Source organism: Spea bombifrons, chromosome 5 (genome assembly GCF_027358695.1).
Source record: "Spea bombifrons isolate aSpeBom1 chromosome 5, aSpeBom1.2.pri, whole genome shotgun sequence".
In the NCBI taxonomy this organism is placed as follows: domain Eukaryota; kingdom Metazoa; phylum Chordata; class Amphibia; order Anura; family Pelobatidae; genus Spea; species Spea bombifrons.
In genome coordinates, this window is record NC_071091.1 from 108,469,983 (window position 1) to 108,482,690 (window position 12,708).

The window sequence follows — 12,708 nt, forward strand, 5'->3', positions numbered from 1 at the left end:
TATTGTAGAGAAGCGTAGGATGGAGCACGGGCTCCTCGGACATGGCGGCGTAGTGCCGATGGGCTGTATACATGGCCCGGGGCCTGAGTCCTCTCTCTGTTCCAGGTACCCCGTCATCCTGTCCATCGAGGATCACTGCAGCGTGGTCCAGCAGAGGAACATGGCGTTTTACTTTAAGAAGGTCTTCGGGGACATGCTGCTCACCAAAGCCGTGGACATCAACGCCGAGGAGCTGCCGTCTCCCAACCAGCTCAGGAGGAAGATCCTCATCAAGGTGAAGCCCAGAGCCGTAAAGCGACGCGTTACTGCGGGCAACAGGAGAGGGGAGGGGCTTACCGCAAACAAAATGGCTTCCTACACGCTGAGAAATCAGCACAATATGTTAGGGGGCAGATGGGGGCAGATGTGGTAGAGGCTAATACAGCGAGGGAATTTAAACATTCATGGGATAGGCATTTACGGCTTTTTCACCTCGCGTTTTGTTGCCCTTTCAGCACAAAAAGCTGGTTGAAGGGAACCTGTACGAGGAGGTGTCCACCGCCAGCTACTCGGAGAATGACATCAGTAACTCCATCAAGAACGGGATTCTGTACCTGGAAGACCCCATCGACCACGTACGCTCTCTCTATGAAACGGGTTGAGTTTTTCGGCCCTCCAGGGGCCGCCCTTTATGGTTTTGTGTAACTTCCCCTCACCGGTGACCCCGCTCTCTGCCCACAGACCTGGAGCCCTCATTACTTTGTTCTAACGAGCAACAAGATCTATTATTCCGAGGAGACGTCTCGCTACAGGACCAACGACGACGAAGAAGAGGTGGAGGCCAAAGAGGTGAGTCCGGGCCGCGTCCGCGGCTGCTGCTACCCGGTGGGGCGGATCGAGAACCTCGGGGGCTTTGACTCCTTTGTAAGGATTTTGGCATCGTGTAGTGGAGACTCCGAGACCCCCGGAGACAATGTGTCTGTACCAGCAGGAGGCACAGAGCGACTGGGGCAATTCATCTCTTTAATGGTCTGAAGAATATCTGGAGGTCGCCATCTTGGGCAGTCATGTGATGTTTGGGTGCCGCCCCCTGCCCACGAACCACACCGTGCTTATTGCTTTACGGCAGGGCAATGCAGCCAAATAAGCAACGATCCACTAAATGCAGCAAAGTAAGGACTTTGCAGGTCCAGCCCCAGTGAGCATCAGCTTGGCCTGTGTAATGCATTGTACGGCGCTGCGGTATATGATGGCGCTCCATTAAACAATAATAATAATAATAATAATAATGGATAAGTCAGATCTCTAGAAAATCTCCTCACTCTGGAACTATACATTATCCGGGGCCAGCTCAGAACCTCCGCTCTCCTGGCGACTCTCCCTTTAGTGAATAAACCCCTTCGAGAGTCTAGTAGACTGGTACAGGTTGGCTGGCATGAGAGGAGAAGGAGGGGCGCGAGCCAGAGCCAACTCCCATTATTCCTCCCCATTGGTATTTTGTCCCTTGTATGCGCAGGTAGACCCCATGAGATATCAGAGCGTTATCACACATAAAGCAGGCAACAGATAACACATGCCTCCCAACTGCCCCACTTTGTGTGGGACAGTCCTGGTTTTGCCACCCTGCATGCTGCTCTTGTTCAGAATTTTGCGCATGCGCAGATGCTCTACCTCCCAACCTCCCCCTACCCCAAGCCCCCCCGGCGGGGTAGAAGTTGGGGGTATGTGTAATAACACATCTGTTTCTTGCAGGAGTTTAATAACAACGATCTGCACTTTAGTGAAAAATGGTTCCACGGGAAGCTGGGGGGCGGCCGCGACGGGCGGCAGATCGCGGAGAAGCTTCTGTACGACTACTGCATCGAGACGGGGGGGAAGGACGGCACGTTCCTGGTGCGCGAGAGCGAGACCTTTGTAGGAGACTACACGCTGTCTTTCTGGTAAGGACACGGGGGTCTCCACGTTAACGTTACCCCTGGAAGACCCGTTCGGACCATCTAGTCTGCTGTAAGGACTCCGCCCTTCTGCTGGGACACTGTTCCACTTATCTACTACTCTCCCTGTAAAGTAAACCTGCACAGGGGATCTGGATACTGATGTCGGGTCACATCTCGGCATCTCTGTGTCCCCGCAGGCGGTCTAACCGGGTCCAGCACTGCCGCATCCACTCCCGGCAGGAGGCCGGCAACACCAAATTCTACCTGACGGATAACCTGGTGTTCGACAGCCTGTACAGCCTGATCTGCCATTACCGGGAGGTGCCGCTGCGCTGCAACGAGTTCGAGATGCGACTGACGGACCCCGTGCCGCAGCCCAACGCGCACGAGAGCAAAGAGTATGTAGATGCCCCGCCGGGGGCCAGAAATGCAACTTATTATACCCCAGTCTCGGGTGAAGGGGCAGATTCTCAGGGTTTTTGCCCCAGTCTCGGGGTGAAGGGGCAGATTCTCGGGGTCACCCAGTCCAAGGCCGACTCCTTCATATTCTCTTCTGATTTAATGATATCTTAGCGTCCCGCTTGGTGCTTTTCTCCCTGCTTTATCACAGCTGGAATCTCTGCTTGAACGCAGGTGACTTAATTCAGAATATCTTTATCCCCTGACAAGTCACAGTTTCCATAGTGACCGTTATTAGAAGTCTGTGTTGACATTTGACAGTGATTTGGCTGAGATCCGGTTGCCATGTTTCTTGCTTGTCCACAGGTGGTACCACGCCAACCTCACCCGTCTGCAGGCCGAGCACATGCTGATGAGGGTTCCCCGCGACGGCGCTTTCCTGGTGCGCAAGAGAAGTGACCCCAATTCCTTCGCCATATCGTTCAGGTGGGGCCCCTGAGCTGCCTCGTGGGGTATTTCCCATGATCCTAACGTGGCCTGCCATTTAGTGGGCGGAGCTAAGTGCTAAGTGACGACATGATGTGATAAACCACGCCCACACTCCGTTATGGGTGCGTCTCCGGGCAGATTGGCTCCTCGGACAGCCTCCAGAGACTGTAGTAGGAGGAGCTGCCTCTGCGCTCTTCTTACTCTGGATGCTGTCCGCAGAGGGCCGGCTGGGGGTGTCGCCCTGGGGCAGGCTTACATTGGGCCCCAAAGATAAACACATCACCGATTGGCAGGGCCAGCCTTGCCCCTAGCAACCTGCCCCTAGTTACTAGTTTCCCGGCTCACATGGTGCATCCAATGGGCCTATTGGGCCCTGTTAACCATTCATGCAGTGGCGTCTGTGGCCCCTTCACACGTCTCTGTGCCATCCTGAGAGTGCTGTATTACACTGAATAAATGCACCTCCTGCGAATACCATATTACACAGAATAGAAACACCATATGTGAATACCGTATTACACTGAAAAAGCAAACCTAGTGTGAATACCGTATAACACAGAATACAAACAGCATGTGTAAATACCATATTACACTGAATAAATACACCTTGTACTGTAAGACACAGAATGCTCACGCCTCATTTGACTACCTTATTACACTAAATAAAAGCACCTCCTGTGAATACCATATAACACAGAATACACACTCTTCAGTCAACTACCTTATTACGCTAAATAACTACATCTTGGGAATACCGTATTACATAGAATACATTAACATCGTCTGGATACCATGTGACGCTGAATACATGCACATTGTGTAAATAGTATTACACGGTATTGTATATCACTCTTGTAAGGTGACCACATCGGCCATGTTTTTCCAGGACACACATAATTGCTGACCAGCCCAGATAAAGTGCTGCCCTGCAGTATGGAGGATGTATAACTGACTGCTTGGTCCCTCCCATGAGTGTATACGTCCCACATACTGCAGGGCAGCGCTTTACCTGTACTGGTCAGCAGTATGGAAAACGTACATGGCTGATGCGGTCAGCCTATCCTCGTGTGGCCCACCGGTGTACAGACACGGCGGCTCGGATGCTGGGCCTCGGTGTCACCCCGCCGCCCCTGCTTTCTGATTCCCCCGCAGAGCCGAGGGGAAGATCAAGCACTGCCGGATCCAGCAGGACGGCCGCCTCTTCATGCTGGGCAGCTCTGCCGAGTTTGAGAGTCTCCTGGATCTGGTGAGTTACTACGAAGCGCACCCGCTCTACCGCAAGATGAAGCTCCGCTACCCCATCAACGAGGAGGCCTTGGAGAGGATGGGCACTGCGGTGAGTACCCAGAGAGGCTCATGGTGAGGGCCATATGGGGGCCACTGACCTACATCTCTCATTGGAGGGGACAGGGCGGTCTGAGGCTGGGGGTGAGATAAATGACACAGGGGCAAAGTGCTAACTGAATGGAGGGGCAAACACACGGAGCTCAAAACTACCCCAGAAATGCATAAGGCTGGCATGAAAACTAAGCATGTATTAGACATATTACACATATATTACATACATTACACATGCATTACATACATGACATATTACACATACATCACACATACAATACACATACATGACACATGCAGCTTGATCCATACCTGCCCCTTTAATAGCCCCCCGGTGTCCCTCGCTGCCCCTCTCTCCGCAGGAGCTGGACTATGGCGCTCTGTACGAGGTCCGGACCCCTCATCTCTACGTAGAGGCCAACAAGATGCCAACATCCAGGGTAAGACTGGCGCGGCGACCCCGCGGGGTATTAAAGGACGGTCCCATTTCCAGGGTAAGACTGGCGCGGTGACCCCGCGGGGTATTAAAGGAGGGTCCCATTTCCCGCCACATGTTTAGGGGGATGTGAGATACTCAGAGTATGGGTACCCAGCCCCCGGCCGGGTTCTTTCGTCGGTATAACGTCTGGGGCAGCAGGAAAGCCCCTTCGCCGTTTGCAGATCTCTGCGGGGCATTAATGCCCTCTGTGCTTATAAGTTACGAGATGTGCAGGGCGCTGGTTACATTCTCACTGAGTATCTGCTCCGTATTATATTGTTCTGAGTATGAGTGAGGGCCAAATCCATGGCAGGTACATGTCTAGCTTACCGCTTTACTGAGGGACTGCCTCGCTAACCTCGAGCCGCTCTGTCCTCAGTGCCTGGTGAAGGCTTTATACGACTACAAGGCCCAGCGTGAGGACGAGCTGTCATTCTGCAAGCAAGCCATCATACACAACGTGGACAAACAGGATGGTGGATGGTGAGAGACGGACGCCGTGATGCCCCTCGCAGCAGATCGGCCCCCTACGGCCCCCGTCTATTCTGCCCGATTCTCTTCTGTAACGACTCAAACCTTAATCAGTCGTTGGTCTCGTCTTAGATTCAGGAGCCGTATGTCTATCCCATGCATGTTTAATACCCTCACTGTATTACCCTCTACCACTTCTGCTGGGAGGCTGTTCCACTTATCCACCCAGTTAGGCGTTAAAATCTTTCAGCCAGTTTGTAACTAAAGATCAGTAACTCTGATAAGGACTCGCTAACTCAGGAAACATTCAACCCCCTAACTTTGGGGCATACCTCCCATTTTCCCCGCTTCAAACAGGACAGTCTTGATTTTGAAGCCAATGCTTTTATAGGGGCCCCAAGAGGCGGGCGCGTTGTGCCGGGATATCCCGAACTTACCCGTGGCAATAAGTTGGAAGCAGATTGTGTAAAATAAGGGGAGGCCTGGAAAGCGGTGCTGCAGAGCACGATTCTGCGTGGAATGAGCTGCTGCGGTGGCAGAGAGTGGGAGGAGCTCTAACCTGTGCCACGTTTTTTATTAGGTGGCGGGGGGACTACGGAGGTAAACGGCAGCTTTGGTTCCCCTCAAATTACGTGGAGGAGATGAGCAGCACTTCGACTCCAGACCAGGACGATGCCGTGAGTCACCAGTGTGGGGTAATTGCTAACGGCTGTGAGTGATGGGAGTCGGAATGAGTGCAGCGGCTCGGTGTATCTGTGGGGTTCTGCCGCTTCCCACTAATCTCTCTCTCTCTCGCTTTTCTCCAGTCGTTATTTTTTGGCCAGTCGGCAGAAAATAGCCCCCTGGGGAACTTTCTGAAGGGGTTTATAGACGTGCCTTCCTGCCACATTGGTGAGTGGGGGCTCTTTGCTGAGAGGGTGGTAGATAAGTGGCGCAGCCTCCTAGCAGAAGTGGTAGGTCGGTGCCAACTCTCCCTCTCTGTCGTGTTCAGTCTTATCGAAGGAAGGAAGAAGCTCCAGGCCGTACGTCTTCACCATCCACTCCCAGCAGATGTCTCACCCCTCTCAGGCGCTGGACGTGGCGGCCGACACTCAGGAGGAGCTCAACGACTGGATCTCTAAAATCCGGGAGGCCACGCAGAACGCAGACGCCCGGGTAGGTCCCGTGGAGGTCTCCCCAACGTCTCTGGGGGTTCCCCAAATCACTGCTAATTTTGGTAGAGGCTAATACTGTGAGAGGATTTAAACATGCATGGGATATATGAATAAATCAGTGGAGCGGCCTCCCAGCAGAAGTGGTAGAGGGTAATACAGTGAGGGTATTAAACATGCATGGGATAGACATACGGCTCCTGAATCTAAGACGAGACCAACGACTGATTAAGGTTTGAGTCGTTACAGCTGGAGAAACGGGCGACTAGACGGGGGCCGGATGGGGCCGACCTGCCGGCGGGTAGTGGGTTTCTATATTACCCCGGGAATCATACATTTCCCTTCTTGCCCCTTGTAAGCTGATATCTGGGGCTACTCCTTTTTGGAATCATCAAAATTGGATTCTCTCAATGAAACAATCACATAACTGTAACAATGTAACTTTTAAGACGCCCTTTCAGTTTCCACGGCAACAACCTATCAGTGCCTGCCTTTGTGTCACAGGACATTAAAGCGTTCCCTGAAAAATAATAAATGAGGCACATTTTCCTAAATAGTTTCAGCAGTCCTACGAATAATATTTCGAATGCTTCGGTTTTTAAAGGTCATTGCTATTTAAACCTTTAATAAAATTATTTTTATTCTTTTTTTATATTTGTTTTATTATTTTTTTAATGTTTTTTTCTTATGTATTATTACTATTATTCTTATTACGGTATCATGTATTTTTTGTTAGATATTTCTTTATTTTTTATTAATTATTTTATTATGTATTTATTATTATTATTACTATTATTATTATGGTACCATAATTAATTATTTTATTACATTATTATTTTTTATTATAAATTTTTTTTTTTTTTTTTTTTGTAATTATTTCTTGAAGGTTCCATAAACAGTTAAGTTTTACAATCTTGGGAATGCGTCTCATACCGCTTTCCTGTTACCGCGGTAACTTCAGAAATTCCCTATTTAGGAGGCTCCATTTCTTTTGTTTCTAAAGCTTCACTTAGTATAAATTATTCCAATTATAATAAATATTTATCATTATTTTCTTATAATATATTAATATTAATCAATAGAATGATATAATAGAATTAATATTAGAATATTATATATATAATAACGGGGGGGGGCTAACCATTTATTCCGCTGGATCATTTTATATTGAGTTATTTTGCTACTTTTTATGGAATTTCCCAGATGCAGGAAGGAAAAATCATGGAACGGAGGAAAAAAATTGCGTTGGAGTTGTCCGAGCTGGTCGTGTACTGCCGGCCGGTGCCTTTCGATGAAGAAAGTAAGAGTTTGTTTATATGAGACATGAAGAATCATGAATAAGTGGAACAGCCTCCCAGCAGAAGTGGTAGAGGGTAATACAGTGAGCCCAAAGACTAAGGTGTGATTTGTTTCGCCCGCTCAGAGATCGGCACGGAGAAGGCCTGTTACAGAGACATGTCTTCGTTCCCCGAGACCAAGGCAGAAAAATACGCCAACCGCAGCAAAGGCAAGAAGTTCCTGCAGTACAACCGGCGCCAGCTGAGCCGCGTCTACCCCAAGGGGCAGCGGCTGGACTCCTCCAACTACGACCCTCTGCCCATGTGGATCTGCGGCAGCCAGCTCGTGGCCTTGAACTTCCAGACGCCAGGTAGTTCTGTAGTTACATGCTGATCCACGCGCTGGGCGATGTGTTTGTGGTATTGTATCAGATATCAGATCAAGTGGAACAGCCTCCCAGCAGAGGTGGTAGACGGTAATACAGTGAGGGAATTAAACATGCGTGGGATAGACATACGGCTCCTGAATCTAAGACGAGACCAACGACTGATTGAGGTTTTTAACAGCAGGAGAAACGGGCGACTAGACGGGGGCCGGATGAGGGCCGATCCGCCATTTCTATGTTTTATCGTCTCTTTTCAGATAAGCCGATGCAGCTGAACCAGGCGCTCTTCATGCTCGGGGGGCAGAGCGGTTACGTGCTGCAGCCGGACATCATGCGGGACGATCTGTTTGACCCATTTGATAAAAACAGCCTTAAAATCATTGAGCCAATCACAGCGCAGATCCAGGTACACTCCGCACCGTTACGGCTCACCATTGGGCAATCAGAAGGATTTAATTCAGGTTTATTAAACTGGGTCATGTGACCATATAAAATGACTATTTACACTATTATTTTTACAGAAATACTTTATTATTATGATTCTTTACTTAATAAGCGCTAACATAGTCTGCGGCGCTGTACACTTTTAATAAATAGTTAAATTATAAAGATAAACTTATAGATACAACAGGAGTCGCAGACCCGGCCTGAGAGGATGTTCCCCCAGAAGAAGCTTTCCGTTTCTGTGATAATCTCTTCTTTCAGATCCTGGGGGCCCGACACCTGCCCAAAAACGGCCGGAGCATCGTCTGCCCGTTCGTGGAAGTGGAGGTCTGCGGCTCGGAATTCGACTGCAGCAAAAACAAGAGCGAGGTTGTAGGTGCGTGTCACCAACGACCCGGCGGGGAGGCCGTCGGGGGCGATCCGGAACAGAAGAACGTCTGTCCCCCTTTCTTCTCTTTCCCTTTCTTCTCTCCTTCACTTTCTTCTCACTCTCCTCTATTGCTTTTCTTCTCTCTTAATCTCTTTCTTCTCTTTTTTTTCTCCCTCTTCTTCTCTTTCCCCTCTCTCCCTACCTTTTGTTGACAGAACAGCAGCTCATTGGGGCCATTGCCGGTTGTGCCGGGCGTAACACGACGGTCCAATCAGACTGCAGCGCCTGCAATTTGATTGGACCTTCACATTAAGTCGTGTGCAGTGTGACCAGAGCATGCTATATCCTATATATATATATATATCGGGTAATGGAGTATATCCTATACTGTATGTAAATCTGTATAATCTATATGATATAATATCGGTGGGATTCTTCTCCTCGTTGCAGCGGATAACGGTTTGAACCCCGTCTGGACCATGAAGCAGTTTGTTTTTGACATCAATAACCCAGAGTTTGCCTTCCTGCGCTTCGTCGTCTACGAGGAGGACATGTTCAGCGACCCCAATTTCCTGGCGCAAGCCACGTTCCCCGTCAAGGGCCTGAAAACAGGTGGGAGCCACCGCACCGCGGCCCCTCTGTGCGCACCAAGGGCTCAGCGTTCACTTCTCCTATACGGATGGTGGACGGCTGAGGGTAATGGGAGTTGTGAGGTGTATCCGTGTCATTAACACAAACCGTCCCCGCGCGCCGGGCTCGTCCGGGGTAATAACGCGTGATATCAGGGGAACTAACAGATGTTTTGCATCCCAAGCGACCGACTCGGCCGGACCGGCTCTGATATTCAGGATCTTCCTGCACTTTTTCCAGGTTACCGCTCTGTGCCTCTGAAGAACAGTTACAGCGAAGACCTCGAGCTCGCCGCCCTGCTGGTGCACATAGAAATCGTTAACGCAAAGGTAACACTGAGCGCCGCCTCTGCTGCTTTAAACCCAGAACCCAACTGCAGATCGGCCCCCGTCTAGTCCCCTGTTTCTCCTGCTGTAGAGACTCAAACCTTAATCAGTCGTTGGTCTCGTCTTAGATTCAGGAGCCGTATGTCTACCCCATGCATGTTTAATACCCTTACTGTATTAACCTCTACCACTTCTGCTGAGAGGCTGTTCCACTTACCTACCACCTTAGAGTCAGAAGCAGTGGTACAAAGCAGGGCCCTTTAATGTCTGCAGTTATTACTGCAGAGACCATCCGCAGTGCGGTGCCCACCCCGGTGTGTGTGTAGGGGGGGTTACTGTAGTACTGATCCCTGTGTTGGCTGCAGGAGGAAGACGATGAGGACCTGTACACATCCATCCAGCAGCTACGAGACCGAGCCAGCGAGCTTTCCAGCCAGGTGTCCAGCTACGAACGCGTCAATAACTGCGACCTGCGCTACCAGCAGCGGCTGGACGAGCTACGGGCTGCGCAGGAGCGACTCCTCGAGCTGACCGAAGTGCGCAATAGGAAGTAAGCAACCTGTCCTCGGACATCGAACAGAATCCCTCCCTGGTTCCTGCCGCTGCGTGGACGGTGACTTCAACACTTTCATTTTGATGTCCCAGATGCATTAAACTTGCTACAGTCTTACCTTAAACTTAATGGACTTTTACATTAAACTTGCTGGACTCATATTAAATCTGCTGCAAACATACTGTAAACTTGCCGAACTCTTACATTAAACTTCTGCCTCTTTACATTAAACTTGCTGGACTCTTATATTAAATATGTTACACACTTACTTTAAACTTGCTGGACTCTTACATTAAACTTAATGGACTTTTACATTAAACTTGCTGGACTCATATAAAATCTGCTGCACACTTACTGTAAACTTGCTGTACTCTTACCTTAAACCTGCTGCCCCTTTACATTAAACTTGCTGCACTCTCGCCTATTATAATTTATTAAACTTGTTTGCCCACAACTTTTTAACTCGACTGCTCACGACTGCTCCCTCTCCAACTTCTTGTCCGCAGGTTAATGGAAAAGAAGAAGAGAGAACGACAGCAAATGGATAAGAGGAACTGACGTGTGCGCCGATCGCTCCCATCCCCCGCTCACCGGTGCCACCGACAGACGGGAGAACGCCGGCAATATACCGGCTGTACCGGCAACGCACACCAAAAAATTACCCCACGGGGTACATGCATATAATACAATATCTGTGGTACAGCTAGTATGTTACATGCATGTTGCAGGTTTGCGTATACACGCGTGTTATAACACATACCTAGAATCCTAGACTTAACACGTGGATGTATGGCCTTAGCGTGGCAAGATGTCAAGGGGTGAGCAGATCGTTGCAGTGCGATACCCTGCGGCACGGCATTGCACATGGCTGCCGCGGGGCTCCAGTGATGCCTTTGGAAGCACCGGCCTTTAGTATGTGGCCACGGACAGCGTCCCCGGCCCGTGGGCCGCTCCGCGTGCCACACACGTGGGGATGTGTCTTAACGGGATATTTTGCTCTGATGTTCTTAAACTATATAAACAAAGTAATAAGTATTACAAAAGATATAAATAAAATCTATATTTAAGTATTATATGCCGTCGCACTGACGCATTTATCTACACTCATCACCCTCAGCCGCCACCTAACTGAATGATTTACTTCCTTTAGATATTTAATGCCAAGTGACAAGGGACTGTGGGCGGGGACAGGTGTGGTGTGGGTGGGGATAGGTGTGGTGTGGGTGGGGACAGGTGTGATGTGGGTGGGGACAGGCGTGCCCCATTGCTGAGGGTCAGGGTGGCTCCGGTGGGACAGGGTGTGTTACCTGGGAAGTGGGTTACGATCCTGAGCCAAAGTAGAAAGGTGTGCAGCTTTATCTGTATTCAACCTGCATTCAAGCAGGGATCCCAGCTGTGATAAAGCAGGGAGAAAAGCACCCATCAGGACACTCAGATATCATTAAATCAGAGAATACGAAGGAGTCGGCTCCAGACTCTGTGACCCTGAGAATCTGCCCCTTCACCCCAGGACTCTGAGACTGGGGTAAAACACCTGAGGATCTGCCCCCATATTGCCCCAAGGGTGTCAGCACTAATGTTCAGGGTCCTGAAGCCAGCGAGGGGGTAAAACAGGAGATGGTCTGTTAAAAGCCCCTTAGCACAGCCCGTGACGCCTCCCCCGGGGGGGCTGGGGGGTGTCAGTTTAGAGACCCTGATAAGGTCACATCGTCGGTTCACAAAATAGACGGAAGAGATTAAGGTATAAACCGATGAATCGAATATATTCATGAAAATGTGTAATTATCGGGGTTTATCCAGTGAGTCACCCCATTAACTACACATTTTACAGGGCTATCTGTAATGCATAACTGCCAAGTGTCCCTGTTTGGTATGGCCAGTCCCTCTGGGCCCCAAACCCCTGATGCCCCTCTCTCCTTCCCCTCTTTTCAAGGAGGTCAGAGTGTTTGCTGGGTATGAGGGTTTCTACAGCCCTAAAAGCCCCGTTAAAGTGCATCAGGTTAACCCATTTATAGTCATTTTTGGGTGAATTCTTTTTTTTTTTTTTTTAAATATGACATCATAACTATAACTTGATTATAGCTGTGTAACTACCCCTCCCCCAGCCATTGCTTCCTTCTATAGACACCATTCCTGCCCCTCCAGGATCCGCAGCTGGAGCGAATGCCCTACAGAGGGGTGATTCCGGGGGCCGTGGGCCTGGTCCGGATACTGCGGTGATATATGCAATAAGGGAGCTGGGTGGATACCCCATCACGGGGTACCTTCTGCCCCTGCAGTATTATCTTATTGCACCGGCCCTCGGCTAATGAGGGGCAAACAGGAGTACGCCGAGCGCCGTATATGGCAGATTTATAGAACCGTCTAAATGAATAACTTGCACCCCGCATCTTGTTGCCCCGCGTCTTGAATATTGCCCCCATCACCGAGCCGTTTGAAATCATTGAAAGCCCCTGGCTTTCCTCTCCTCGGTCGCTGTC

General features: G+C 49.8%; 1 protein-coding gene across 2 annotated transcripts in view; it reads left to right on the forward strand.

Moving 5' to 3' along the window:
• The window catches only part of LOC128496415 (1-phosphatidylinositol 4,5-bisphosphate phosphodiesterase gamma-1-like), a 28,792-nt gene extending 17,491 nt beyond the window's left edge, over positions 1 to 11,301 (forward strand). Inside the window, exons 13-32 of one of the 2 annotated variants that reach the window (XM_053466030.1) lie at positions 106 to 274; positions 495 to 614; positions 721 to 828; positions 1,732 to 1,919; positions 2,114 to 2,314; positions 2,682 to 2,801; positions 3,957 to 4,140; positions 4,505 to 4,582; positions 5,000 to 5,103; positions 5,672 to 5,786; positions 5,898 to 5,982; positions 6,083 to 6,246; positions 7,446 to 7,542; positions 7,666 to 7,890; positions 8,163 to 8,311; positions 8,611 to 8,725; positions 9,170 to 9,331; positions 9,590 to 9,678; positions 10,041 to 10,225; positions 10,735 to 11,301. In XM_053466030.1, coding sequence (XP_053322005.1) covers positions 106 to 274; positions 495 to 614; positions 721 to 828; positions 1,732 to 1,919; positions 2,114 to 2,314; positions 2,682 to 2,801; positions 3,957 to 4,140; positions 4,505 to 4,582; positions 5,000 to 5,103; positions 5,672 to 5,786; positions 5,898 to 5,982; positions 6,083 to 6,246; positions 7,446 to 7,542; positions 7,666 to 7,890; positions 8,163 to 8,311; positions 8,611 to 8,725; positions 9,170 to 9,331; positions 9,590 to 9,678; positions 10,041 to 10,225; positions 10,735 to 10,786 — 2,710 coding nt within the window. In that variant the 3' untranslated portion in view covers positions 10,787 to 11,301. The remainder of the gene's footprint in view (positions 1 to 105; positions 275 to 494; positions 615 to 720; positions 829 to 1,731; positions 1,920 to 2,113; positions 2,315 to 2,681; positions 2,802 to 3,956; positions 4,141 to 4,504; positions 4,583 to 4,999; positions 5,104 to 5,671; positions 5,787 to 5,897; positions 5,983 to 6,082; positions 6,247 to 7,445; positions 7,543 to 7,665; positions 7,891 to 8,162; positions 8,312 to 8,610; positions 8,726 to 9,169; positions 9,332 to 9,589; positions 9,679 to 10,040; positions 10,226 to 10,734) is intronic. The other variant, XM_053466031.1, reaches the window with a different exon arrangement.
• Positions 11,302 to 12,708: the final 1,407 nt, after the last annotated feature.